The 24,756-nt window shown below is 52.3% G+C and overlaps 3 protein-coding genes across 5 annotated transcripts in view; 2 read left to right on the top strand and 1 right to left on the bottom strand.

Annotated features, from left to right (window-relative positions):
* Nucleotides 1-1,291, top strand: part of LOC110075602 (leucine-rich repeat and fibronectin type III domain-containing protein 1-like protein) — a 51,498-nt gene extending 50,207 nt beyond the window's left edge. For both annotated transcript variants that reach the window (XM_072979780.2, XM_078380023.1), the window contains one exon: nt 592-1,291. In XM_072979780.2, the coding sequence (XP_072835881.2) occupies nt 592-1,114 (523 nt within the window). In that variant the 3' untranslated portion in view covers nt 1,115-1,291. The remainder of the gene's footprint in view (nt 1-591) is intronic.
* Nucleotides 1,292-4,969: 3,678 nt separating this feature from the next.
* On the top strand, nt 4,970-9,923 carry TMEM160 (transmembrane protein 160). The gene is made up of 3 exons (XM_072979441.2): nt 4,970-5,361; nt 6,627-6,719; nt 9,095-9,923. Exons 1-3 carry the CDS (start codon nt 5,160-5,162, stop codon nt 9,340-9,342), a joined length of 543 nt encoding a protein of 180 aa, XP_072835542.2. The 5' UTR covers nt 4,970-5,159; the 3' UTR covers nt 9,343-9,923.
* Nucleotides 9,924-11,510: 1,587 nt separating this feature from the next.
* Nucleotides 11,511-24,756, bottom strand: part of NPAS1 (neuronal PAS domain protein 1) — a 54,770-nt gene continuing 41,524 nt past the window's right edge. For both annotated transcript variants that reach the window (XM_072979440.2, XM_078380022.1), the window contains exons 7-12: nt 22,827-22,939; nt 22,421-22,617; nt 21,300-21,406; nt 20,141-20,288; nt 16,796-16,893; nt 11,511-15,043 (exon numbers count right to left, since the gene is read on the bottom strand). In XM_072979440.2, coding sequence (XP_072835541.2) covers nt 13,821-15,043; nt 16,796-16,893; nt 20,141-20,288; nt 21,300-21,406; nt 22,421-22,617; nt 22,827-22,939 — 1,886 coding nt within the window. In that variant the 3' untranslated portion in view covers nt 11,511-13,820. The remainder of the gene's footprint in view (nt 15,044-16,795; nt 16,894-20,140; nt 20,289-21,299; nt 21,407-22,420; nt 22,618-22,826; nt 22,940-24,756) is intronic.

Here is a 24,756-nt window from a genome sequence, read left to right as displayed (position 1 = left end):
ACAGCCCAAAAAGTAAGTAGTAAGTCTATCAGGGTCATATGACCTGTTCCAATACACATCGGCCAATACAATCGACACACAATACAAAAAAAAAACCACAGGAAGTTAAAGAAAGAAAAATAAAAGTTTTCAAGCGTTTTATGGATGCTTCTGTGCGGCATGGATAGTTTTGACAAAGACCAGGGTAGAAAGCATTAATGCCTCCCTGGCTACCACAACTCTGTTCATCCGCCACTGTAGCAGCTCATAACCTTTTGTAAAGGTCTTAACCTTTTGTAAAGTTTCCATGCAGTTAATGTCACCCAAGCAGCGAGGGCGAGAGAAGATTTTGCCCCTCTTGGGGCAAGAGTCAGGCCCTTCCTGGCTGTTTGATGCCTGTTTCTGGGGGGGCGGAGGGGGGGAAACCCACTGCCGGGGTTGAGAGGAAGGTGGGCCACCGCCTCACCAGCCAGATAGCTGGCACATGACTAGGCAAGCCTTTGGCCACCTCGTTCACGGCTTCAGCCCTTTTTCCCAAAGGGTCTGGGAGCAAACAAGCGTTCCCTGCCTCGTCCTTCCGCTTCTCTGCACTGACGCTGTGCTCCCTTGCAGGATGATTCCGGCGGCCAGCAAGTCCTTCTTCCTGACCGATCTGGTGGCCGGGCGGGACTACGACCTTTGCGTCCTTGCCGTTTATGACGACGGGATGACCTCCCTGACGGCCACCATGGTGGTCGGGTGCGTGCAGTTCACCACGGAGGAGGAATACCGGCAGTGCCGATCCCTCCACGCCCAGTTCCTGGGCGGGACCATGATCATCATCATCGGAGGCATCATCGTGGCTTCGGTGCTCGTGTTCATCTTCATCCTCCTGATGAAATACAAAGTTTACGCCAGCCACCACAAAAACAAAAGCACGAAAATGAGCCACGTCTGCTCCCAGACGAACGGCGGCGGCCACGGCGGCTCGGTGGCCCACGCTGGATCCAAAACGGCCGAAGGGCTCCAGTCGCAGGAATGTCCACAGGGGCTGCCCCTCAGAGGCAAAAGCCTGCTCAGCTTGGAGTGCGAGCGAGCGGCACCCACGGACGCGGCCGTTTCGAGAAGCGAAGGCTTCCTCCAAGAGGCGCACTGAGCCTCCCCCCCACCCCCCGGGGTGCCGTGCAAGAACTGATGGGGTTGTATTTTAAGCTCCACTACTATTGTCTATTTTTAAGATCAGATGGTTTAAAAAAAACTATTTTTTTAATCTGTAAAAGGTCCTGCATTCTTAACTATTTTTGTTGCACTATATTAAATATAAAGTGTGTGATTTCCAAGGATTTTTTATTTGTTTTTACACAGTAACGCCTGCTGTCGGGTGCAAACAGGTCCTGACGACAGCCTCGGTTGGGGCAATTCGCCCCCTAGTACATATCGGCCCAGTTCAGGAGAGACCGGGAGGGGGGGTCCCTTCAGCATCGGGGGGGGGACTTCCTTCCCACCAGGCTGGCATGTATGGAACTGGAGCCAGAGGTTGTGGCCTACTCCTCTGGAGTAGCTTATTAGGGAGTCGGACCCTTCAGTCCCCACTGAGATCCCACCACCTTCACCTTTAGGATTATAGCCAGGCAAGATGACCTGCGCAAGAATAACGCTTGAAGCTTGGCCTCTTTTGTTCCTCCACCCACCTGGAACCATGACTTTCCACCCCCTTCTTTCCATTTGTTTCGCAACTGGTCCTGGTGGGAACAATGCTCTTGGCAGGAAGGAGGGCGTTTTCTGCTGGAGGGCGAGCATCTGGGACCCCCTTTAGCAACAAGATAAACACACCGGCAGGGGAATCCCATGCACCCGTGGGTTCTCGTCAGCTTTTGGACAGGTCTCTCGGGTTATGTTAAATAAACACCTCCCATTAATATGGCCCATGCCTCTTTTTTTCCATCTTCCTTAGAACCCTGGATCACAAAGGGGGAGCTCGCTTCATAACCGGGTGGGACCAAATGGAGACCAGCTGCAAACCACACTGCAAGAGGTCCCATTTTAATAAAGAATTGGAGGGTGGTTGTTGTAGGTTTTTCAGGCTCTTTGGCCGTGTTCTGGAGGTCTTTCTTCCTAACATTTCTCTGTGGCCGGCATCTTCAGAGGACAGGAGGTAGGGCTCTGTGTTCTGATGTAGTGTGTGGGATAGTTGAGTATTTGTATCTATGGGATCAGCTTTTTGTCCTTTTCAGGAGACCGGATGATTATGGTGATCAGTGTGTTTTTTGTTATGGGTGTATTGTTGGGATAAGGGGGGGGGAGATGATCTGTCACTGTGATTGATGGGTGTTGTTAGCTAGTCTTTTGTGTGCAGTGATCACCGGTCCTTGTGGCTGGGTAGACTTCATCGACCTTTTTGCAGGCTGTATTTTTCAGTGCTAGGAGCCATGCTGAGAACAAAAAGCTGATCCCACAGCTACAAATACTCAACTATCCCACTCACTACACCCAAACACAGACAGAGTTTTAACTCCTATCCTCTGAAGATGCCGGCCACAGAGACTGGCAAAATGATAGGAAGAAAAACCTCCCGAACACGGCCAAACAGCCCGAAAAACCTACAACAACCATTGGATCCCAGCCGTGAAAGCCTTCGAGATAAATTGGAGGATGGCTAGTTATGCCAGGAGGGGTGCAGAAGTCATTTTCCTGTGTTGCACTGCTGTGTCTTCCCTTGGAAACCTATTTCAAGGTAGAAATCTGGATCCATGAAATGAAAATTACTTGGATCTAATCAACCAGAATAAGCTGAAGGCTATTTGAAAGCCACTTGACTACCGAAAATAAATGCTTACCCGAAGCCAAATTCTGTATCCAAAGATGCCTCCTTTATCCGGTGAATGAATTTTTTTTCCAGCCGGTGGTGGAAGAATGAAAAGATAAGCATTGGTACACACATGCCATAAAACCTCTAAGATAACAAGTTAATTCCATCCTGACAAATCAGTACCTTCCTACGGGAAGGTGGCTGAAGAACCAAGAAAATGCTTCTCCTGTCATCAGGTGAGTTTCTCGTCCTAAAATGGGACGAGGCAGGGAAAGGATGTTGGAGCAGAAGAAGGCCTGCAGGAACTTGGAGACTAAGAGAGGGAGAAGGAATAAGAGGCCAGGGTTCCATTGATTTTGAAGCCTGCTGTACCAAGGGCCACAATCTTGGACTTAAGCATTGCTGGAAAATCAGCAAAGCCAAATGTGTGACACAAAACATGTTGCTAACAGTGGTGCCTTCGGGAAGCAGCAAATGGCCATACTTCAGGTATAAGACAACTGGCACATCTCCCTGGGCATTTAAGGTGCCAAAATTCACGGATGCCCTTCTGCAGGACAATAAGATCTTAAGACTTTAACACACCCTTCTCTGCTCCATGAAGAAATCTCAATTTACATCACAAATGCTGGACAATTTGGTTTCTCGTAGGGACGTCTTGCTAAATTCCAGAAGCCAGAAAAAGGGAAACCATCAAGAGAAAACAACTGCTTTCAAAACAGGAAGGAAGGGAAAGAGCCCATTTTTATCCCAGCAGCGCAATTAAGTGAGGTGAAAAAGGTCAATAGATTTACTCCCAAATGCTAGCATCTGAAAGCAAAAAATACAGCGTATATGTAGAACTGTAGCCTGGTGTCTATGAACAGTTCATTCCCATATCCTCCTCCCCCCACCCCCCACCCCAGTGGGATTATCACAGGGGCCTTAAAAAGGCAATGGTCATGGAAGAAGGTAGAGGGTGATGGGGGTGAAGGAGGAAGATAGGACTGAGTTGTTGTTTTTTATAATAAATCCAAATGTAATTAATGGGCTAGGCTTCTAACGAATATGAATTAAGGATTTGCTCCTACTTGCCGCTGGGAAGGCCACCAGCCCTCCGACGACCTCTTCTGCATGCCGTCAAGACCTAAAGCAAGACGTGGTCTTACCCGCTCCACCCACCATCACCTGGTAAGTTTTCAGTCGGCAAGAGGGGATTCAAACCCAGGTCTTCTGAGTCCATCACACTATCCACTATGCAACATGGGGTGATATTCACACAACCCACAACCCCCATTTTTTTCTTGCAAAAAAGAAAATAACCACCACGGACATCTTCCAGCAATTTCGACTTGGCGGTAGTCTCGGTTCTGCCTGTGAAGCACGGCTCAGGCTTGGCCTCCCAGAGGGAAGCAGGTATGCGAACCCTCGCAGATGAGCCCTTTCACAACTCCCACCAAGAAAGTTTTGCACGCTTCTACTAGTACTCTTGTCCGCTTGGTTTACACCTCGTCCTTCTGCAAGACAGCGAGCAGAGGGAACAAATATTTGCACAACACGATAATGATGTTTTACGGCGATGAAGATTTAAAATCACAAACTGCAAGTATCTAAAATCACTGCATTAAAAAAAAACACTGTCGACTGCTTTGAACTCTCCAGATATAACATTTTTGTACTGCTCACTTGTTCAATTCCTTTGTAAATATTTGTACATTTACTGTTTTTAGCTTTTAAATATTGTCTTTGAATTGTTGTAAGTCACCTTTTAAGGAGAAAGACAGGGCAAAAAATATTTTAAACAAATTAATTAATCAATGAGCTAATTAAATTGGCAATGCTGGCCACCACGCAGAAATTCAACCGCGACCAGTGGGGTCACTCTTTCATTTCTATCTCTATCGTTACACTACACAGAAACTACAACTCCCAGCATGCAGGGAAATAAAGCCCTAAAAGGATCCGGAAGGAAACGTCTCCTTACAACCTCCTGCCAAGTTGCTTCCGGTTTATGGCAAACCAATGACTCAGCAACCCCCCCAAAGACTCTTGAGACGGGATCTTTGAGACTAAAAAACCCCGCCGTTCTCTGCCTGGATTTAAATTAAGGGACACTCCATGCCCCAGAATGTAAAGCTGCCCCAGCCAGACCAATCAGAAGTAGCCCCTCCTACAGGAGTCAGGGGCGTAAGCCGCGCAATGACTGACAGCCGGCCAGTGAGCCAATAAGCATGAGAAACCTGGACCATTATCCTCGCCTCCTCTGCATCGACAAGGCCACCGACCAATCACCTCCGGCGAGAGGGCGGCGGTCGCGAGGAGCGGCAGCGCAGGCAGCCAATGGGCGCTGTCCCCGCCTCCGCGGGCCGCGCTGGGAGGCGAGTTCTGCCCAGAGCGGCCCTCCTTGGCCGCCATGGCGCTGCTGGCCGGCGGTTGGTGGGGCCGGCTGGCCGCGCGTGCCCGAGGGGCCGGGGCCTTCCTGAGGGGAGAGGGATGGCCGCGGAGAGGCCGCGGGCCGGCCAAGTACAGCTTCGGGCGAGGAGGCCCGGCGCCCCCGCCCGTCTCCGAGATCGACAAGGCGGACGCCTGGCTCCTCCGGAAGGCTCACGAGACCGGTGAGCGGGGCGGAGGGGCGGGGCCAGCCGGGGGGCGGGGCCAGGCAGGGAAAGGGCGGGGGCCGTGCGAGCAGGGGGCGGGGCCAGAGCGGGGAAGGGGGCGGGGCCAGGGGTGGGCGGGGACCGGAGGCCAGTGCGGTCAGCTTCTCGACCGCATCGAACTACCGCTCCCATCATCCCGGCCACCAGGGGATGGTGGGACTTGTAGTCCAAATCTAGAGGTTTGGGAAAAGGCAAACAGGAAAGGTTTGAACCGTTACTGAAATTAAAAAAAAAAGAACCCCTACAATTCCAGGTTATTTCACTCCAAAAACAGAAGGGAAAAAAAGTAACGTTTCCAAGATTTAAGGCGTTGCTGGCAAGGGAAGGTCAGAAGGCGGCTTCTTTTGGGCAAGGCTCCCCTTTCAGAAAACCAGCCCTTTGTGCTCCTTAAATGAAAGGCCAGCTTCTGGACCCTCTCCAAGGGCAGCCCCAAGGGACGCGCCCGGCAGTCCTCCAGACGGGATGAAACCCGAGCAGGCGTCGTCACCAGGGCCCGGATCAGGTCAACCCCCCCCCCCCGCCCCGGGATCTAAAACACTCCTTTCGACGGCACCGGTGGCGCTCCTGCCGAAGCCCGGGCATCCAGGCTCAGGGGCAGATCCGGGAACGCCCTCCCCTCCCCCCCAAGCTGCCCGGCGGGGTGTCTTCCGAGAGAGCGCCATCCCCGTTCCTCGCTCCGCCTTTCGACAGCCCAGGAGTACCTCCGACTCTGTCTGGCGTAGACTTCAGCTCGTTTACCTTCCTCCCACCCATGACTGACCCCGGGCACCGGCTGAGAACCGAGGAGGCTTCCTTGGAATGAGGCGGAAAGGTCAAAAGGGAGCCGGGCGTGCTGATGATGACCGTGAGCCCCCAAAACCTGGACCGTCTCTCCTGAAGCAGTTTCATGTTTCATTGTTTTGTCGAGCAGGAGCCCCCCCCCCGGCTGAGTTCTCTCCTCCAGGAAGGGCCAGGGCTGTCCTAAAACAGTGGCCCCCAAGACCCGTCCCGGAGAGACGGAAACCAGAATGAAGGCTGTCTTGGTTGGTGATGTCAAAAGCCACCCCGAGAGGTCCACCAGAACCCGCCAGGGACTCACTCTCCTGGGTCCTTTTCCTTGGCCCAAAGCTGCCTTTGGGGAGCAGGACGTGCAGCGAATGTGCCTTGTTGCTTGAAGGTGATAAAGCCACAACGGCTGATGGACAGAGAAGTTACCGCTCTTTTCTGTTCTTCTTTCCCCCTAGGCTTCCTTTCCTGGTTCCGAAACGGCTTGCTGGCTACCGGCGTTGGAGTCATATCTTACGTGCAGAGTGACATGGGGCGAGAAGCGGCTTATGGTGGGTAACAGACAAGGGGTTATGGGTGGAGGACACCAAAAGGTAGTCTTAGGGTTGGCTTCTGGAGCTAAAACACTCCCTCAGTAGAACAGAATCCCTTTCACAGCGTCGTTTACCCGGGCCATCCCAGCAACACCTGATGCAGCCCCACGGGGTGGCTTTCAATTAGAGATGGGCATGAGCCTTAGTTTGGAGGTTCAGCCCAATTTGTCACTGCGCTTGCACAGGTATTGTGAGGGCACTGCGCTCTCCTGCACACACCCATTCCTCAGGTGAGGCGCACTTCCCTCCCTGCCTTCCCAGTGCAACAGTCTGCCCACCTTTTGCAGCATGCTCGTCCCTCTTCTGCCTCCCCTGTCAGCCACCCACTCAGATGTGGAGGCAGGGCAGGAATTCCTGCAACATTCCTTTTGAGTGGGCCGCGGATGGAGAAGGCGGAAGAGGGAAGAGCACACTGCAACAGGGAGCGGGTAGTCACGGTCGGAAGCATCATCTCCAAAGGAATGGTTAAAGGCGCAGAAGAGGGAAGGCGCTGTGCCCACGCAATACCCGTGCGAGTGTGGCAATGATTTGGGCCCGACGTCCGAATCAAGGTTCCCTCTAAGCTGAGGTGTGCCTCTGCCTCCCTCCGCGCAGCTCTCTTCCTCCTCTGCACAGTGATCTCATTAGGTTCTGGTCATGATGGAACCCTGTGCAAGGGGGGGTGAGTCATATGCACACACAGGAGGGGCGGAGTCACGTTTGTGAGAGGCGGAGCTGCAAGTTAGAGGGTACGTTGCTGCGAACCAAGGTTTGTGCTCACCTCTCCTGGCCATTCCTAGTCCATTCTTCAGTTCAGTCAGGAAATTGATAAACAGATGTAGACAAAACCTCTGTTGCCTCGGCCTCTCCCTTTTAATATAGAAGGCCACCGGCCTGCCTCTCAGGGCTGGTGTCAGCCTTCTCCAGACCAAGGGTTTACCTCCAGAGCCTGTGCTTGAGAATCAGCCAAACTCTTCTAATCTGTCAATTGGGTCAGGAGGCCCACTGTAGTCTCCACCCCCCCATCTGTTGTGCCAGAGGAGGGTCCCAGCCCACCAGCTGTTATGGCTTGTATAGCCGAGCAGGGAGACCCCGTGCCTCGTTTTTACCATTTTTAGTCAAACAGTTTCTTTTGACTCTGAAATACAGCAGGTTTCCCACCATCGGCGAAGCTTTAGCAGCCTGTGGGGCTTAGGCGTAGCAGGAGTATTAAATCTGACCTGCCTCGCAGGGAGCGAAAATGGCTTCTGCCGACTGGACTGAGATGTCCCGGCCCGCTGGGGGAGCACGGGCCCCCTTCTCCAGCCGGTTGCTGTGTAGCAAAAGACCTACAAAGAGGTTTTGAAGCCGTTTCTGCATCAGTGGTCTGTTGACCTTGTAGCGCTGTGGGGAAGAGTCATTCTTGTAAAGTTTTATGAGCTAATTGGCCATTAGAGCCTCTGAATGGAGTAAGTCAATCGTCTTGAAAGAGGCTCCACTAACATTTCGGACTCTTAATAGCCTCGGTGAGGTCATCTTCCGTAAACAGCCTCCAGGAGAGCCAGCGATTTTACAGCCTAGACAGTCAGGCAAGGACGTGCGGAAGGAGTGGCTTTGCATGGTGACCCTCCGGGCAGTGGCTTGTCCCTCGGAAAACAGCAGGGCCAGAATCCGCCTGGGATTCTGCAAAAGGGCAGCCTGTGGTGGCCATTGGAGAGGGAGGCCCTGACTGTCTGCTGCGCTGTGTGTAAATTCTTCGCTGGCCCTGAACCCTGAGGAAGGAGCAGGAGGTGTTGCAGTTAGCAGCGGGAGGGAAGAAGTGCTTCCCGAAACGTGTCGATTCTTTTCAGTCGGGAAGGTGGCCACCGCAGGGGGATCGAGACCGGGATCTGGGTCTGGGAACCAAGCCCTCTGAAGAAGCATGGAGGGGACCGGGGAGGCTGGCCCTGCCAACTCCCATTTATTTGTGTCCTGCCTCAAAAATGCGTTTCTCAGTTTTGCCACAACGAGGCAGTGGTTCCTCGCACTTGAAGCAGTCCTGTAGCCTGTATGTTTCTTTGGAAAGAAGGACACCTGTGGATGAACAGGAGGCAAGGGAAAGGATAGTTCTGCTTGGCTTTTAGTTTCAAGGAAGGAGCCAGTAGGCACGGACATAGCTCTCCCAATGGGCCATACAGAGTCCCATGGTAGGGTTTGAGCTAAAAAGAACACAGAAGAACTGGATCGGTGTCTCCTGTTCGTCCTAGACATGAATGGGTCGGAGCCTGGCATTACAACCGGATGACTTCTAGGCAGGTCCGGTTGTGGAGAAGCAGCCCCCCCCCCTTCCTGGCCCCTGCTCTTCTGAAGAGGGTGACCTTTGTCTTTCCTCCCAGGTTTCTTCATCCTCGGCGGGATCTGCGTCTCGTACGGCAGCATCTCCTACCTGACCAGCCTCTTCCTTCTCCGCCGGACCATGATGCTGTCTGTCTCCGTAGCTTTTCTGAACGGCGCGGCGGTCACCACAGTGGCGCTATTCTGGCTATGCGCCATCTCCCTCTACATTGGCCGCTTGGAGGTGGAGATCATCCAGGACGACACCAGCTTGGACAAGAAGAAAGATAACGGGAAGTCGGAGAAGTGAAGGCCAAACGGGCCCTTGGGACGTCCGGGACGGGGCCCCGCGGTCTCCGCCGTCAGGCCACCCGCATGCCGTGCCTGGGGCCTCTCCTGCTGCTTGGGCCAAAGGGCAAGGAAAGAGGGATGGTTTCCACGCAGACAAGAGGGAAGGGGCAACGTGGGCAGCTTTGTATTTATTTCCCAGTCTCCAGGCAGGCGGTTGAGGCAAAAAAAAAAAAAAAAAGCCCGATTGGAGGGTCATGGAGAGGACATTCTGCTCAGCTCATGTCTTCGGCCGGGATCTCCTGCGCTTTTGACCGGTGAACGGCCCTTGGCTGTGCTCTCCCCCCGCCTGCCCCCCCCTCTGCTTCTGCCAGGTTTGCAAGTGATAAAAGTTGTGTTTGCTGCAAATACCCAAGTTGAGAGGCGGCTCTCTTCGCACTGCCTGTAGAGCCGGCCTTCGCTTTTCCAGTGTTGCTTTAACTTCCGGGTCGCCAGACGTGTGGCCTCTTTATCAGAAGCATCTCTCTTTTGCGACCAGGTCACCGGTTCCGGTCTCCACCTGTTCAGATCAGTTGATGCTTCTATTAAAGCTACCAAAACCCATCTCTTCCGCGCTCTTTTTATGGGGGTGGGTGGGTTAAGAGTCACCGTTGTCCTATATAAGCGCACATTTCCGTCTGGTGTTAACGGGCTTTAGCTGGGGCAGTCTATTCTCTCCACACGCACAGCACACTTCACACATTGCTGCCAGTGGGTAGTGCAGGAGAGGGGCATCTTTCCCCCCACCCCCAAGGGTGAGGAAGGCTCGTGAGATGAGGCGTGGAATCTACAGGCTTGCTGAAGTCATTCCTAGCCTGCAGATACAGTCCGAAGGGTACCCCGTACACCCTAGACACAGTCCAGCACTGGCGCCCGTTCTAGATTTCTCCTGGGGGGGTGGTGGATCTGAAATTCAAATGGCAAGGAGCCATCTGAGTTTCTGGGAATACCCCAGTGTAACACTGTCTTGAGTTGTCCAGGGCACAGCAAGAAGTTCCAACACAAGCTTGGCCAAGCCTTCCTTGGGAAAGGTCCACTGCCATGGACTTATGCCTGAGGGGCACAGGAGCCATCTTCTCCTGTGCCAGACCCCTGATCCATCTCTCCACACATTTTCAAGCTCTGATCCGGCTGTCCAGAGATTCAGGTCGTATCTTTGCTGAGCTCTGCTTAGAGCTCCCACCAGGGCCTGACCCTAGAAGGGCGATCGTTCTATGGCTCTACCATAGAACTATTGCCCCCCCACCCTGCCCCCAGTACAGCACCTGTCTCTTGGTTGTGCTTTCCAACCCACGTATTCCTGAAGCGCGGCCCTTCTCCGCCTTCGGAAAAGAGGAGACAGGTGGTAGCCAAGGGCCCGTCCTGTATTGGCCACCTTCCCTAGATGGAAAGGCGAATCAAGGCAATGCCAGCCGGGCCTCCATTCTCCTGAAGGGAAGGATTCTTGTCATCTCTCCATTCCCAGAAAGGGTTTTTTCCTTCCGATGCCTTGAAGGGGTCCAATACTTTGAAAACAGACCATTGCTATTAAGATGCTAATAGGGAAATCTGTGTGGTCAGTTCCTTCCTGCTTTCTGTGGCATCTTCTGCATGTGAGCATCTGCACCCATCGCTCCTGCCCAGACTGGTGGCTTGCACCGCGAGTGTGGCCGGAAGGCGTCTTCTTGGCTGGCAGTTGTTCAGGCAGAGAGCATATTGTGGCATCTTGCTTATTATCAGTGCTGAGTTTTCCTCTTTTTCCGTGAATTGCGCCTTATATATACCAAGGTGGTTTTGCCTTTCTCACCAGGCATTTACAGCTTTCTCTGCCTTTGTTCCAGTTGCAAATTTAAGAGATTTCAAGATTTTGCTTATAAGCCACTGACAGACAGACATTTTAGAGGAAACCACTTTCTGTTGGAAAGTTGCTTGGATGGTTTGGCCTGGTGTGCTTTCAAAAAAACACACACACACACAACTGTGGTGTTCTTCCAGGGACTGTCAGGTGCATTAAAGGCTTTTAGTTGGAAGAGATTTTCGTTTCCTGTTAATTAACTCAGAATGGAGGATATGTAAGCTCTTAATTGCCGTAATATCCTATTGCTTTAACGGCATGACTTAAAACTGCAAGAGGGATTTACCAACCCTGCCAAGGTCCTTTTACAAATCAGGAAACGTATCCATTTATTTTTATTTTTGTCTGAAATCCCATATGCCCAAAGAAGCAGCAAAACATCAACAGGTGAACAGTGGAAGCTACATTTGTCTATCCAAGGAGATCAGGAGGTTAATAAAGGGGGTCGGGGGGGGGAGAGGGAGGGAATCCCACACGCAGAGAGAGAAAGATCTTTAGCAATCTTTAGTTATACAGAACAGATCGCAGGCTTGAAGTGCTACCGCCTTGCTGTGGGTTTTCCTTCCCACAACTACAAGTCTTCCTTTTAAGTGCTGAAAGTTAGGGTATACATTTTTACCATTTTTAAGTGCTGTCATCACACACACACACACGTACACAAAAAAGGCTCCTTGATCCCGCTTTCCTCGCCTGCCGTTTTGCTCCAGCAGAGACGTGAGCAGGATTTTGCCACTTGCGACCGAGACGTTTCTGTCGCTGGAGAGCAGACTGAAGGGGAACCAAGAGGGGAGGACTAAAGGCTCAGACCCGCCCTGTAGACGAAGCCAGGCGTGCAGTTCCAGAAACTCACAAACGGGTCATAATGCGAGAGTTGCCCTATTCTCGCCCTCCGGGACTGGGAGAGAGGCTGCGAATTAGAAAGGTAACTTCCAGGCTCTGGCCACGGCGATCGGCCGCCGAGAGACAAGCACACTGATGAAGAGGAGAGCTAAGGCGTGGGCAACTCCTTCAGTGCCCTCTTTCCCCCTTGGGTCTTTTCTAATAGTTTGGGAGTAACGATTTTTGGTTGTTTTAAAAGTTGTTCGTGTCCAATCTGGAGGCAAAGATAAATTGATCAGATCTGTGCATGATGTACCAAAGTGGGAAGGATACGAAGTCATCCCTTGAAGCGGCATTGGCTGAACATTCAAGAAAGATCAAAGGGAGAAGGTCACACATGGCACATGGTGGGACTATGGAACTCACTACCACAAGATGCATTGATGGCCACCAACTTCAAAGCTTTCCCAAAGTGGCTAGCAATGGCCACTTGTCCTTCTAGCTGTGTGTCTCCTCTGTCAGAGGCAATTGCATTTCATGGCCCTTTGCTGGGGGGGGGGCACAACCAAATGGGGTGTTGCTCTCAGGCAAGAGTTATGATCATCATCTTAGAACTGCAGAGCTGGAAGGGACCCCCAGGGATCATCAAGTCCAGCCCCTCTCAGGGAGGCCCAGTGGGGGAATCGAACTCCCAGCCTGCGACTCCGCAGCCATAGCTAAGCCACTGAGCCATCCAGCAGTTCAGCGTGAATTCCTACATTAGCTAGTGAGTTACATTCAATGACCTTTTGGGGAGATCCATTCCAACTCTGCAATTCTATGATTCTGCTACCTTTCTCATCTTCGCTTCGGTCTGATCCATAAGGGCTCCTCTAATGTTTCATTTGCCACTTTGTCCACCCTGAGTCTTCATCGCCATAAGACCCTTGCAGCAGCCCCCCCCCCGCCACCGCCCCTCTCCTTGACCCCCTCTCTCTGATCTGAGCACAAGAGATCAAGGGATAAGCTCTTAATCCATTGTTTGCAGAAGGGGAACGGGCAGATCAAGCTGAGGAGGGGCCATGATATTTGAAAGGCAAGGCACGGAGGGCCCCCGTTGGCACAGAACCTCCACTCCGAGTTCTCTTGGCTCGGTAACGCGGAGCAGAACGTGTGGCTGAATCCCATGAATATTGCAAGGGACCAAACCGAAGCAAAAAGGGTTCACTGTTAGAGAAGGGATGGGAACCAGCTTTCCTCTGCAGCTCTGCATGAATTACATTTGCCAGGGCTAGCAGGGAGAGAGTCCGGGCAACTGATTCACCCCGCAGGGCTCGAGCATAACCCCCCCCACACACACACACACACAAATGAAAGCAGAGGAGGAAGTAAAGCAGGACGACAGACAAGGAGGGGGGGGCACACCTGTTTCCTCCAGCTTGCACCTTTCCCAGAAAGGCTGCACAGACCCGATTCCACTTCCATTTACACAGGGCCAACCGCTGAACTTGCTGTTCGCAAACCACATCAGGGTCTGGGTAGCCCCAGGGGCCTGCCAAGCAAAGCTTGGGGTGCTCTCCCTCCCTCTTGGCCCAGCGTCCTAGAAAGGGATGTTGCAAGAGGATAGCTGGACAGGGAGACCCAAGATTTGCCCTCCTGGTTTTCGCCCCATGGGTGGAGCGCTCGCTCTGGGGCCGAGCACTCCAGTCACCGCCGACACAGGATTATTATTTTTTTTACCGGCCGCGTTGCTCAGCGCCTACTTTAGCTACGGTTTGGGGGCCAAAAGGAGATGCCCGCCTTGATGGCACCAAGTCCCCCCGGGGGGCTCAGTCCTCCTTGCGTTCCAAAGCCGAGGCACTGTGGACCCCGCCACCCGCCACCGAGAAGGGCAGGGCAGGAAAGAAGGAGTCCGTAGCCGCAAAGGCTCCCCCAGAGATCTGGGCCAAGCTGGCAGAGTTTCCAAACGGCGCCACCATGTTCAGCCGCTGCAGGTGGTGGTACATGAGTTCCCGGGAGGTCTTGGCCTCAGCACTGCCAATGTCCATGAGGCTGAGAGGGTGAGCCGGGGGCAACAGGTTGCCCTGCACGGCTAGCGTCATGTCGGCGGGGGCGTACCGGATGGTGCTGGTGGCGTAGAGGCCCTGGGAGCCCGCCGCGCCGGCCTGGGGGCTTCCGAGCTGGTGCACCAGGGGCAGAACCACGTTGCCCGTGTGGAAGCGCTGGAGGACCTCCATCTCGGCAGGGTAGACCAGGGGGGTGAACGGGGTGGAGGCGGCCCCCTCCTCGCAGGGGGAGCCCGACAGCGGGGGCGAGAGGGTGTCCGCCGAAGAGGGGGCCGCCCGGGGAGAGGCGCCGAAGGGCCCTTTTCCCGTGCCACCCTCCATCTCGGGCGGCGTGAGCACGGAGTCCGGGATGGCGACGTACAGCTGGGAGGAGCCCTGCCTGGCCGGGGGCTTCTCCAGGCCCAGGGCTTTGTGCCCAGGGTAAGGGCTGCCCTTGTGGCCCCGGGGGCAGGTCCAGGGGGGCCCGGGGGCCCTCGACCCCTGCTCGGACTTGATGCTCAGCGCCGCGCTGGCTTTCAGAGCGGAGCTCTTTTGAGTTTGGATGACCGAGGTGAACTCGGACACGGTAGACCGGGTGGGCCCCAGGGTCCTCCGCCTGCCGGTCTGGCAGCCATTGGCTTTCCGGATCGGGCCGCCCCTCTGCTGCACGAGGAGACCCAGCTCCGACTCGCTGCCACTGCTGCTGTCGCTGCTGTCGGAGTCCTCCGAGCTGGCCCGCGAGGCCTCTTTTGCCTCGGCCAGAGGGCTCTCCGGCGGGAACTCCAGTTTGATGCGCTTGCCCGGAGGCCCCTCCGTGTCGCTCCCCCCAACGTCCTCCGAGGCCTCGTCATCCTGGTAGCTCGTTTCCGGGCCGCTGGAGTCAGTCTCCGCCAGGCGGCTGTGGGCTCCGCTCTCCATCCCACTCCGTGCATAAGGCTCAGCCAGGGAGCAGGTCTTGTTGGGCGAGGGCAGCTTCGCCTGGCCCCCTTCCTTCGGGAGCCCACTCCCTGAAAAATAAAAGAGAAGGAGAAGGTGGGGTGGGGGGTAGGAATCAGCCGGGCGGGAGCAGAAGGGAGGAGACCCCTTTCTGTGGGTTAAGAGATAGACGGGTTTAGTTTGTTGAATGAAATATTTATCCAGAGCTGGCTTGAGGGAGATTCAGATCGAGTTGCCGGGCTGCATCCGAGAAGCAGCCTCGCTCATAATCGCCACTGCAGGGCACAGCGGTACAGAAAGCAGCTAAACGCCAGAGTGAGTTGGGGAATTCAGACCGCCAGCCTTTGGCTTCGAGGGAGGAACCCACTGGGGAGAAGCTTCACATCCTCTCCCAGCGGCCGAGCGGAGACATGCAAGGAAGGCGCCTTGTGCAAAAAGCAGGGCCACCTATGAGCAGGCAGAAAGCTCCCTGCACCTGGGCAGACTGGCGTGTTAAAAAGCCCCAAGAGAAGGTAGGGACTGCAATATTTACTGGCGGGTAAGACCATCAGGTGAGCGATGCTATAATAATGTGCTGTCAAGTCAGTTCTGACTTCGAGCAACACTTTTCAGAGTTTCCTGGGAAGGAAATGATCAGAAGAGGTTCGCTCATTCCCTTCAAGGGGTGCCCTGGGACGACTGTGCAGCTGGCCCAAGGCAACCCAGGCTGGCTCTACTCCCAGGAGGCACACGGTGGGGCATCGAACCCCCCAACCTCTGAAGCCTGAACCACTGAGCTCTCCAGCTAGTCCCACACAGATTTACGGTAAAGTAAATTCCATTAACAGTTTTGCCTTTTTTTTCCCCTCGCCTCTTCCTGTTTCCTTCTTGTGAGCAAGGAACGAGGTGGCAGCCAGCACCAAACCCAGAAAGAAGCCCCTTGCAGAGGAAATCAAAGGGCTTCCACGGGGAGCAGATACTGGAGGGAGGAGCCGCGCTGCTCCCCGGATCGCCCCCTTCCAGCACGGCCAGTGGCAATCACAGTCCAAAGAGGATGTTTCCCAGCTTTGGATCCGAAACTGTACTTCACATTAGAAAGTTGGAAGAGGCGTGCAGAATACTTGGGCATTTGGTACTGCTCTGTGCCCTGCAGCCACCCTGGCCGATCCTGTGGGGCAACCACAGCGACCTACACAATACGTTCCGTGGGCCTGGACCCTAGAGACGCCAACTCTCTCAAAAAGCCCATTGCTTCCTGTTATTCAATTATGGTGCTGGAAAAGCAGCCTCTTCCGGCAGGCTCTTCCCGCTCTTTGAGACCTGGAATGCTGGTTTGCAGCACGGCTTACAAATTTTTTGGTGACCTTTTGATGCAAGGGGGGGGGGAGGTTTAAGATGAAAAAGAGAGGGTTACGAGACTGAAAAATTATTCTGTTCAGGTGCCTTTGCAAGCACGTTCTTTCAAAGGAACATTGGGAACTAACTCGGAAATGTTACCTGTTACACCCGTAGAGGGACTTGGGTTGCATTTTTAATGTTATTTTGGAATGTAAAAACCAACAAGGGTGCTCACACTCTGAAAGGTAAAGCTGTAACAACAGGGCTTGGAATGGGTGACGGCCAAGCTGTGACAGGGAGAGATCCCCACAGATGCCACCCCTGCTCAGAGCATGGCTTGCTGATGGATTATGGGACATGTAGTCAAAAAAGGTTTGATTATCCAAACTCTGTTTCTGCTCCCACCAGGATAACCTTCCTTCGCTACTGCCTGTCACGGCCAGGAAGGTGCTGTTCGCTTTGCCCACCAGCTACTCCGTCACCCGTTGAAATTCGGGGTTATTCACCTTTGAACTCCGGCCCTCCATCACCAGCTTTCTTCTGCTGGGTAGGGACTCCCGGCAGCTGGAAGACGTCCAGCGCAGTGTTCTTATACTCGGGTTTGCTGGAAAGGAACGAAATGCAAATGGAATTAGAAGGTACGGGTGAGAGTAGAAAGCAAACATACAGTGAGATCAGGACAAAGCTATAAGATGCACTTTTATAGGTATTTTCCAGAAGCAACTTATCTGGAACCAGTATCCTGATGGCAACTTAAGGCAATGTGCAGAGTAACACACATGGTTCCCCCCTCCGGTGTGTTACTCTCACAACAAGCATAATGTTGCAGCCATGACAGACCAGCAGGCAAACGCCTTTCACAAGGTTGCAAAGCATCCTGGCTAAAGAGGCGAAATTGGTTAAATTCTCTTTTCCCCGTGATTTAGGCTGTCCTGACATTGGAGAAGGCCTTTGGGAGGAATTTTCCAAGCCCAGAAAAAGCCCTCCCCTCCAGGGGAGATTGAAACATGGACTGTTTTTTTTTTGGGGGGGGGGTGTTTTGGCCTGTCAAGCTGGCTGCAATTTGATCAAAATGCTTCTGTGCAAAACCTGTGGATTTTCAGAACACACACAGACAGGAAGCGCAGAATGAGTGGCAGATTTTTCCACCCCAGAGGCACCGTGTTTCCCAGAGATGCTTCTAAATCCTGAAGGTCCACACAACGAGGCAGCAGGTGCAGCTACACAAGTTCACACACACATACCTACACACAAATGTTTTTGCTGATGCAAGAACTCTCATTCAGAATCCCAGAAAATGCCTCACTCTGGTGTGGATGAGAATAATTTCCCCACTCTTCAAGTGAAGGCACCCATCAAAAATCCTGGCCCAGGTTGGTCGGATCCTGTCCCAACGCCCCTCGGAGGCATCGGAGTTGTCCCCAGAGGAAAGAGGTGTGTGGAGGCCAAGCCCAAGTAACCGCTTCGAGGCCGAGGATGGAGAGAAACCGGTGCGCTGACCCCACCACCCTCCCACCCCCTGCCAGGCCTGCTCGCCTCCTCCCACCCACCCGCCCCCCCCCCTCTTGTGCATCAGAAGAGCTTTGCCGAAAAGGATCTTGAATGCGGGCTGACACATCCAGCCACCTGCAGGCTCGAATCAGCCGAACAGCCGCAGAAGGCCCTCGGCGAGGCATTGTCCAAGAACAAGCGAGGACAGATTGAAATCGCAAACTCTCCCTCATTTAAAAAAGAAAAAAAAAGCCAAAAACAGCCGAGTGGTGGTTTTATTGTCAAGCCAGCAAAGTTGGAACCGGCCCAAGTAAGAGTCTGTTTCTCCCCCCCCTCCCCTCTCCCCAAGAACCCATCGTCACCGGAGAGTGGATGCTGCAGAAGGCAGCCACCCATCCCACCCCTGGGGCAATCCTGCTCCCTGAAATGCCAAGGACATCTCCTTTTTTCCAGAAAGGTTGACTGATAAAGCAAAGGTACCTGTGGGTGGGAATTGGGCCAGTTTCCAGGAAGGGCCATCATCCAACCCACCAAGCCAGGTACCATCCAAATACATTGGAAGCCACCCACTGATTAAGCGTCGTGTGCTTCCCCAAGACTACACGAATGCAAGAGTGGCCAACGCCTTCTATTGGACCCCTAGAAAATCAAGTAAGTCATGGAAGAAATCCGCTTCTTAGGCTAAACACGCCTCCTTCGTGAAGGGTGAAAATGAAACTTTCTGAATTCAGAAGCACCCCGAGGTCAAGGGGCTGGCAAAGCACGTCTGCCAGGAGACTACAACTTCCGGTGTCTTTAGCCCCTGGCTAGGCTGGCTGGCGTTGATGGGGTTTGTAGTCCAATAGCATCTAGCAGGAAGCATTGCACCCATCCGTGGCTCCACAGTAAAGAGCAACGAAGGCGTTCGATCTGAAACAGTGTGTCTACGGGAGAGGAGGAAGGGGTGTGTGTTTTGAAAATCAGAGTCCACCCTCGGGCAGGTTTTACTCCAATTACGCCAGAGCTGGCCCACTCCAACCATGGGTGGTTGGATGCTACTTCTAGCTGCATCACCGTTGTGAAAACGAGGTTTGAAATCTGGAATGCCAGCAAACCCTTGCTGATCTTCCTACTTATAAAAGGGGTAACTTCAACTCAGCACTGTTTTATGTGGGCCTTTGAAGCCCCAAATATCTTTCTCCTTCCCTCCCTCCCGCTCTCCACCCTCCACATCCACAAAATCTCCATGGACCTCAACAGGCTACGAATCCATTCCATCACCCCTCTGTCCCAATTTGGCAAGCGAGGGAGGGGGAGGCGAGAGAAGAGCTGAGCAAGTTTCCATTGCATGAAGGCTGCAAGAAAGTTAATTAGCCTCTAATTACAGCACTAATTAACTAAAATACTAATCACCCTGACAAATCATACATTAGTATCGGCAACTGCTTACAGGATTAGCATAATAATGCTTCCCTTTGCTTTACTGGGGGGGGAAAGCTGGCATTAATAACCATCTGCAGTCCCCATTCATATCTTCCTTTTATCTGTTTGGAAGAAGAGTGGGCAGCGGGAGAGGGAGGGTTTGGGGCGAGGGGGGGCCCTTTGGTAGCTCTTAAGTAGGCTTTGAATGTTGCAGATGGGCGGGGAGACCCCAGGAGGGCCCATCTTGATTGCAGAAGAGAAAGGATGCAACCCCCCCCCCACGGGCTAGGAAGGGGCCACTAGGAGGCCGATGGTCAGGGTGCAAAAAACTGGGGTGTCTGGCATGAGAACAGCTTCTTTTCTGTGCAGCCTGGCCTTTGAACATTCTGAATTGCGAGGGGATAGCGGTGCATGGGACTGCACTCTTGCATGCTTGTGCAACGGGTTATTTATTTTTATTATCTATTTGTTTTATTTATAGGCCACCTTTTCCCCATAAGGGGACCCAAGAGGGCTAACACAATATGAAAAGAACAGAATCAAAAGCATAATAAGTTAAACATTTTAAAAAAAACAATTCAACTGTCCAGTAATTAAAATATGATTAAATAAGTAAAAGCAAGTAAACATTTAAAAGTATCTTCACTTTAAAAAAGACATTCAGAGATGCGTTAAAAAGCCTGCCTGGTTGCGTCACCCTTGGCACACAGCACAAGCACAATCACCAAAAGTGCGTCAGATCCTACATCAACACCATCGTTTGAGCAGAACAGGCCTTCTGCTGATGCCAGGATGTAACGGACGCAGGCCCTTTTTCCTTAAACCAAACCCCAAAGTCCTCGTTGTTGCCTTTTGCACACCAGAGACACCGTTGTGTGCTTTATGGCAACAACTGCAGGCTCTGCCTGGCCACGTCGTTCACCGTGAACCTTGCACGAGAAGGCCTGGGACTCTCTCACCTGAGGATGTAGTTCACCCAAACCATGTTCTTCTCGCTTGGGTTCTTGACATTGACCGAGATGGTGGCGCAGGACTGGACCCACACGAAGCCCCCGTTCTTCTGCAGCCAGCGGTAATACCGGGTCACCACCTGCCCCTTGTTTAACACTAAAGGAGGTGTGGGAGGAAGGAGAAGAGGTGTAAATATGATTTTTTTAAAAAAAAAAATGATATTAAACTAGTCCACTGGCTCCCTGGGCATCCCTCACCCTTGTATGTCACATTCGTTAAAAGACCTTGATTATTGCTTGGGGCTTTTATTTATTTATTTATTTTAATGAAAGCCATCCTCTCTCGACAGCCTGGAATCGCACAGCCCAGGAAACAGGGCAAACCAGCTGAGAGGCTGCTTCTTTGCAAGTCTTGGTCTCGACAGAAAAGAATCGCTGAAAGGGCAGAGCTGGGGTGACAGGCAGTGGGAGGAGCTGAAAAGGGGGGGCCTCCAGAAGAAGCAGGTGGATAAAACTGGAGCAAGGGGGTCAGTGAGACAAGGAGATTAAAGGGGACCAGACGGATAGGCAGCGCTTGGAAATGTGACTTTCCCAGCTGGAGCTGTCAGAAGAATCCATGCTTGGAGGGGGACGCTTGGAGGAATTCTATGGGGGTGGGTGGGTGGGAGAATGGGTGGCAAATGTCCATATGCATTCACGGCCATCACTTTTTGGAGCCAAAGGAAGCGCATCTAGACACCCATCGTTCTCAAGGCGCAGAAGTCTCCCAACAGGCATTAGCCTTGATGGCTTAGTGAGCCTCCATGCACAGGAGCAGTCAACCAGAACACTGGGAACCAGAACTCGGGGGTCCCTTTTCAAACTATTTCCGAAGAGGCAGCTAGGTTAGTTTGCCTCAGCATGTTGGCAAAAGGGAACAAAGGTGTGGGGGGGGAGGAAAGAGGCAAAATATAGTGGCAAAAGTGAAAGCCTTTTGAATGGAACAAAATTTTGCCTCTTTCCCCCCCCCCCCTTTTCTTTAGCCAAGCCTGGCTGTGGGCAATCTGGCAGCTGCAATTCCAGAGATTTGTGAGGACTCTGAAAAGCGGACGGCTCTCTGGTGTGAACCGGCAAGATGCTCAGCCCTGGACACCCAAACCCCCCCCCCACTCCCGCCAGGCCAACGTACAGTCCAGATGGCTCTGTCGGATTCCCTCCACATCCTCGCCATGAATAAACCGGTAGCAGCTCTTGCCCACCAGCTCCGAGGGGCACAGGTCCATATAATCACTGATCCTGAAAGAGAGGAAGGCCAAGGCAAGTTATGAGCGAGGCCGGTAAGGAGACGGAGCAGAAAGGCAGGATGACTTAAGAAGCCGCCGGCTGCCTCCCTCACCTCGAAAGGAGAAGACCACATGGGAAAATTTTCAGGAGCCACCCCCAGACTATGGAACGTCATCCCAAGTGAGATTCATCTGGCGCCGACATGGATGATGTTTGTTTATTTTATTTTATTTATATCCCGCCTATCTGTTCTTACGACCACTCTAGGCGGCTTCCAGACACATAAAAACAACATACACGTGTTTTGGCGCCAGGTCAAAAACTTCCTGTTCCAGAAGATGTTTTAGTTGAAATAATGTCAACTGTGGGTCCTGATGGCAACTTCAGAGTAATGTATATTTAATTATATTTTAATTATATTATCTTTTTATTGTATTTAAGTTGTTGTAAGCCACCCAGAGACCTTTGGGTAGTGTGGGCGGCATATAAGTTAAATAATAAATAAATAAAATGCTTATATACACTCCAGGTACTCTGTGGAGTTTGGTGTCTCTGAGTTGCATTTCCTGTTTCCTCATTTCGTAAGTGTTTTTGTTCAATTGAGATGACTTTATCCCATTAAAAATGACTTTTCATGCAAATGTGGCCGGGAGATTGCCAGTTACTTGCTATAATAAAAGGGGGTCAAGACTTGGAAAAGGTTTAGAACCAATGGACTAGAGTGTTGGTTAAAGACTGAAGGGGCCTGGGTTCAAGACATCCTTTGCATGCAGTTTATGGGGTCATTGTGGACCTCTGACACTGTCTCAGTCTGGCCCACCTGGCAGGCTTGTTGTTAGGCTAAAGCAGGGAGAACAGAACCACGTGTGTTGCCTTGAGCTCATTAAAGGCCAAACCAGAGAACAGGTCTAAGAAATGAATGGATGGATGAACGGACAGAGATTTCAGGTGCCCGGAGACCCACCTGCGCATTGCCCCACTCCCCAAAAAGAGGCCCCAGGCCGGCCGGACCAACCCACAACCCACCTGCTCTCGCAGTACATGATCTGCAAGTCCATGTTGACCCGGAAGACAAACATGTGGCACTCAATGCGCACCTCGCTGAGGGTGGACGGGGGAAGGGTGTGGGCCAGCGCCACCAGCCCCATCGCGCGGCCCGGCCCCGCGTGGGTGTGGGAGAAGGACGGTAGCCGAGGGCGGAGGCGGCCGGTGATGTGTATCACCTGTGGAGGAGGAGGAAGAGCGCAAGGATCAGGCCAGCGGGAGGAAGGACAAAAGGCTCCAAACGTTTCTACATTTCCCGCATTGCAATCCCTTTTTCAAGCCAGACGGTCCTGCTGGTCGTACTCAAAAATCTAGATGGGGCAAGGAAAAAGGGACAGGGTTTCCCCGGGGGGGTGGGGAAGGATGCTCAGCCAGGTCGCTGCTTTACCTTATAGCCAGACGTCTTCACGTGAAGCCCCCGCTTGGTCAAGGTGGATTTGAGGCGGATGAAGAAGGAGCGTTCGGGGGCCTCTCCCTCTGCCGCCCGGGAGCCCGACAGATCTAGGAGACAACGGGCGGTGAAATGCCCCACTTTCCAGTATGAGACACTGTTCTTAGCAAAAGGAGGACTTCCCCAAGATGGGAAATGTGGCCACACCTGCATGTGTGTGTGTGTGTGTGTGTGCATATACAAATATATATAATTTCAAACACACTTTAATGGGATCTATCTCGACAGCAATGAATCTGTCAAAGGATTCAAGGGGGGGGGTATCAAAACTCTATGGGAAAAAGTGATTCTGTTGTCTTGCAGTTGAGAAAGAGTTAATTTCATCTTCCTGTTTTTACTCTTTTACCAGAGGCTGGACATTATATATCTTGACTTTCAACAGAGGTTGTTTCCCAAATTGTTCAGTTAAAAAGTCTTCCCCTTCCCTGTGCTTCTTTTTTGACTTATTTTACTTCAGATGACCTGGTATAAGGACCTGGGCTTTTTATTTCTCGATATGGAGCTGAAGCATTCCCATTTCCTGTATGCCCTATGTTTTATGAGTTCTCCTCCTTTCTTTATTCCCTTCCTCGCCTTCTCAATACAAGAAAATCTTAGCCATTTATCCGGGATAAAGCCACATCTCCCATACTTGTCTTATCTTTACCGTAGCCTCTCTTGAAGTCCACAGTTCCTTGCCAGATGTTAGAATCGGCTACGCATGGCATCATACAAGGTGTGTATTTACAACACTCATTTTCCATTTTTGCTGGGCATGACAACCTTCGACTCAGAGAGGCTGCCCTGGATCCTCTCCATTCTGATTCTGATCTCTTCTGACATTTTACCAGAACAGAATAAATCATAATTCCAGTTGCAATGCTGATTCAAATCATTGCAAGCTCGTGCTGGCATAGCCAAAGGGGTAGCCACCACCATGCCCGAGAAAGACCTAAACCTAGACACTTCGGAGTTGCCCGAGGTTTGCATGTGGCTTAAAAATATCTCTAGAACAAAGCTCTAAAGAGTATTGGGGCAGGGGGTACACTTCAAGCAGCCCTCCTATAATTGATCAGTGTGGGATGTTGGTTGATTGAACAAGAGGGCAAGGAACCCCCCTGGCAATGGGGTTTGGGTGGAGGGACGGAGGAGTGGCTGAAAAGAGAAGACAGGGTCCACATTTCCATCTCAATGAGACCAGACTTTTGTCTGGATGGCTCAGTTCCTGGGTCACGCTGGGAAGCTATTTAGAAGGGCCCCAGGAACAGATCAGGGAGCAGCCCAGAAACAAACAGGGGAGAGGGAGGGGGGAGGGACAGAGAGGGAGGGATAGAGAGTGCACTATTGTTTGGGTGGGGGGTTGTAACAGGAAAATGGGGAAGGGAGAAAAAACGGACTGAAAGGCATCTATGCTGCAACATTTTGCTGCAGTGCTGTACTGGTTTATTTGTATTTTATATGAGCATTCTGCAGCTTTTCTTTTCTTTTTTCCTTGGGAGACCTGTTTTAGTGTTTTGTTTTGTTTTTTGGCTCTTTATAAATGGGTTGACCACTGGAGAAAAAGAGATCCTCCTGGTCCAGAAGCAGTCTACCCTTGAAGGCCAAGCAGTCTGGACACACTACACGGGGGGGATCCAGATTTTTCTTCCTCATCCTGCTTCCCAAATGTATACATTCCACCCGTTTTGGGAACGGGACACTGAAAACATGGGGGTACCCAAAGCTGGGGGCAGGGAAAAATCAGCTTTTCTGCACTGCAGTTCCTGGCAGACAGACTGACCGGGAGTCTCTGCAAGTCGTAGGGGAGATAAAAGTAACTTTTCCAAATTCTAGGTGGACTCTTGGTCTAGCTGGCCAGCTGGGCTTTTTCTATCTTCTTCTGAGAACA

The sequence above is a fragment of the Pogona vitticeps genome, chromosome 9 (assembly GCF_051106095.1).
Source record: "Pogona vitticeps strain Pit_001003342236 chromosome 9, PviZW2.1, whole genome shotgun sequence".
Lineage (NCBI taxonomy): Eukaryota > Metazoa > Chordata > Lepidosauria > Squamata > Agamidae > Pogona > Pogona vitticeps.
Note: the sequence above shows the minus strand (reverse complement) of the source record. Positions and strands in the feature narration are given on the sequence as shown.

What these genes read in the sequence shown, in the direction of transcription:
- TMEM160 (XM_072979441.2), top strand. Translation starts at nt 5,160, where the DNA reads ATGGCGCTGCTGGCCGGCGGTTGGTGGGGCCGGCTGGCCGCGCGTGCC. An exon ending in CCGGAAGGCTCACGAGACCG is followed by an intron (nt 5,362 to 6,626) that starts GTGAGCGGGGCG and finishes CTTTCCCCCTAG; the next exon opens with GCTTCCTTTCCTGGTTCCGA. An exon ending in GGGGCGAGAAGCGGCTTATG is followed by an intron (nt 6,720 to 9,094) that starts GTGGGTAACAGA and finishes CTTTCCTCCCAG; the next exon opens with GTTTCTTCATCCTCGGCGGG.